This window comes from Sitodiplosis mosellana, unplaced genomic scaffold, assembly GCF_009176505.1.
Source record: "Sitodiplosis mosellana isolate CC-2019 unplaced genomic scaffold, AAFC_SMos_1.0 Smas_scaffold_1065, whole genome shotgun sequence".
Classification (NCBI taxonomy): Eukaryota; Metazoa; Arthropoda; class Insecta; order Diptera; family Cecidomyiidae; genus Sitodiplosis; species Sitodiplosis mosellana.
In genome coordinates, this window is record NW_022596307.1 from 1 (window position 1) to 2,956 (window position 2,956).

Below are 2,956 nucleotides of genomic sequence, written 5' to 3' on the forward strand. Positions count from 1 at the left end.
TAAGTAGTTTCACACTTGCTATAATGATGTACTTTACGTACTCTACAACCCCTTTCCAAAGATGCTTAACTATATTAACAATATTTTGTTCAAAAATGTTTTCTTCTTTTCCTTTTTTATAAATGAATTGTATGAGTAAAAAATTGTGTATCATATATGTTGCTGTACATTCAGCACTGAACCACGACGTTAGCGACGACGGTTTGACGTGTAAAAGTCTTTGATGTTTTGTTTCGCTTGTGCGGCAACACGACGGGTTGCTGGTCGTTCGATGACGTCGGGAATGGATTCTTCCAATTCATTTTCTTCTTGTGAATGAGAACTCACAAAGGCAAGGTCACTTGAGTCACCGGCTGTGTCAGACGGCAAATCAATTTCATTTGTTGCTGCATCATGTGCCTGCTCAGAACCTTGCGAATCATTTAGTTCCAGAGGCAACTCATCTCCCCCCATATCATCAGTTTCACCATCTCTGATCTGATCTACATGACGTTTAATGTCACGTTTTTCACGGAGTAACAAACAGGTGTAATTACGTGGTCCTATTTTATTTTTAATGGTAGCTTGTGACCAACTTGCTTTGTTTGGGTTTCGATAATCTCTTACATAGACTTTTTGTCCTACCGAAAAATTTACGTTACGATTTCCTTTATAATTTTTAATTGCGGTTTGTTGCTTTTCTTTGATAACATCTGTAACTACAGGCGGTTTTAGCAAACTAAAACGCGATTTTAATTCTTTTCCGAGAAGGAGTTTCGCAGGAGTTTCGTTAGTTGTGCAATGTTTTGTAATTCGATAGTCAAACAAAAATCTATCGAGAATGGTGTCGAAGTCACCTATTTTGCTCTCCTCAATCGTTGCAATTAATGACTTTTTCAATGTTTTGACAAAATTCTCGGCTTGACCGTTTGTCGATGGATGTCCAGGTGCGGTGTATATGTATACGATGCCATTCATTTCCAAAAAATGTTTAAATTCAGCAGAAGTAAATTGTCTTCCATTGTCTTGAACCAAGATGCTGATTAAACCAAATCGTGAGAAAATTTCTCTTAATTTACGAATGACAAATGCACACGTCATATCCTTGGTTTTGAAAACTTCAACTCACTTGGAATATGAATCGATTGCAAGAAACAAATAATAGCCTCGAACGGGACCTGCAAAGTCAATGTGAACACGTTTCCAAGCTGAATCAGTGGGTGTCCACGGCATGAGAGTACTTTTCTCAGGACTTGCTTGAGTCTTTTGACAATAAATACAACCTTTTATCAAATTTTCAATTTCTTTGTCAATATGCGGCCAATAAACATATGAACGAGCTAACGCTTTCGTTTTTACAATTCCCATGTGCGATGCGTGAAGGTCTTGCAAAATGATCTTACGCAGAGCATTTGGAATGACGGTGCGATAGCCCCAAAGAATGCAACCTGATTCAACAGATAATTCAGTTGCTTTGTTTCGAAATGATGTATATTCACTGCCTTGAAGCTGATCGACAGTTCCGTGTTGAATACCTTACGTGAACCTTTGATAAAATTGGATCTCGTCGAGTGTGTGTGGCTATATCTTTGTACGTTAATGTTTTCATGATGTTTGAACCTACATAATTTATGTATGAACTCTCCTTGGTTTCTTCCGCTGTAGAAACTTGTGCAATACGTGATAAACTATCAGCCGTATTCAAAGAACCTTTAATGTACTGAATAGAATAATTGAAACCAGACAAAAGAAACGCCCATCTCTGCATACGAGCAGCGGCCATTAAAGGAATGCCTTTATTTTCGCCAAAAATTGCTATCAACGGCCTGTGATCAGTTTCAAGCGTGAAAAACATGCCCAATAAATATTGTCTTAACTTAATCACACTAAAAATGATGGCTAAGGCTTCTTTTTCTATAGTACTGTAATTCTTTTCTGCATTATTTAATGCGCGTGAGACATATGCAATAGGTCTCTTGGTTCCATCGTCATATTTATGAGATAAAATACCAGCAATGGCTGTATTACAGGCATCTGTAGACAAAATAATTAATAATTTCGGATTAAAATGAACTAAAACTCGATCAGAACAGATTTCTGTTTTCATGTGTTCGAATACATTTTGACAAGCCTGATCATATTTAAATTCAACATTTTTTTGCAACAAATGGTAAAGCGGTGTCATTTTCTGAGCGAAATTTTCGATGAAAAATGAATGATGATTTACCATGCCAATAAATGCTCTTAATTCAGAGACATCCCTTGGTCGTGTTGATTTGAGAACGGACTTGATTCGTTCTTTGTTCCGACTTAAACCATTTTTGTCAATGTCAAATCCTAAATAAGAAATTTTTTCCTTGAAAAATTCACATTTGTTGACGTTTAGTCTGAGATCGGCTGTCTGAAGTTTAATCAAAACTTGTTTTAGCGTTTTCAAATGATCTGCTAGAGTTGGCCCAGTGACGACAATGTCATCTTGATAACAGAATACATTTGAGAAGCAACTAAGGAGATTTTCCATGGTCTTTTGAAAAAGTGCGGCGGCAATTTTGACGCCAAACGGTAAACGTGCCATTTTGAAAATGCCTTTGTGTGTACTCCATGTACACAATTTTTGTGCTTCATCGTCTAAAACTAACTGATTGTATGCATTCGACATGTCAAGTTTAGTAAACAAAATACCTCCTTGCATTGAAGCAAAAATTTGATCAATCCGTGGCAATGGATATTTGAAATCGATTAAAAATCGATTAATTGTGACTTTGTAATCACCACAAATGCGAATATCGCCAGAAGGTTTCAATAATGGCACAAGAGGTGTAGCCCAATCCGAATTGTCTACTGGAATAAGTATTCCTTTTGAAACGAAGTCATCTAACTGTTTCGCTATCATATCACGCCATGCTAACGGAACAGGGCGAGGTTTGCGAAAAATCGGTGTGACATCTTTTTGAATGGGTAATTTAATGGTCGTGAC

The 2,956-nt window shown here is 37.0% G+C and overlaps 1 protein-coding gene across 1 annotated transcript; it reads right to left on the bottom strand.

Moving 5' to 3' along the window:
• Nucleotides 1–189: 189 nt before the first annotated feature.
• On the bottom strand, nucleotides 190–2,872 carry LOC129571016 (uncharacterized protein K02A2.6-like). The gene is made up of 4 exons (XM_055450750.1): nucleotides 2,207–2,872; nucleotides 1,604–1,699; nucleotides 1,109–1,488; nucleotides 190–1,018 (listed from the first exon to the last, which is right to left on the bottom strand). The coding sequence occupies exons 1-4, from the start codon at nucleotides 2,870–2,872 to the stop codon at nucleotides 190–192; spliced, it is 1,971 nt and encodes a 656-aa protein (XP_055306725.1).
• Between the last annotated feature and the right edge of the window lie 84 nt (nucleotides 2,873–2,956).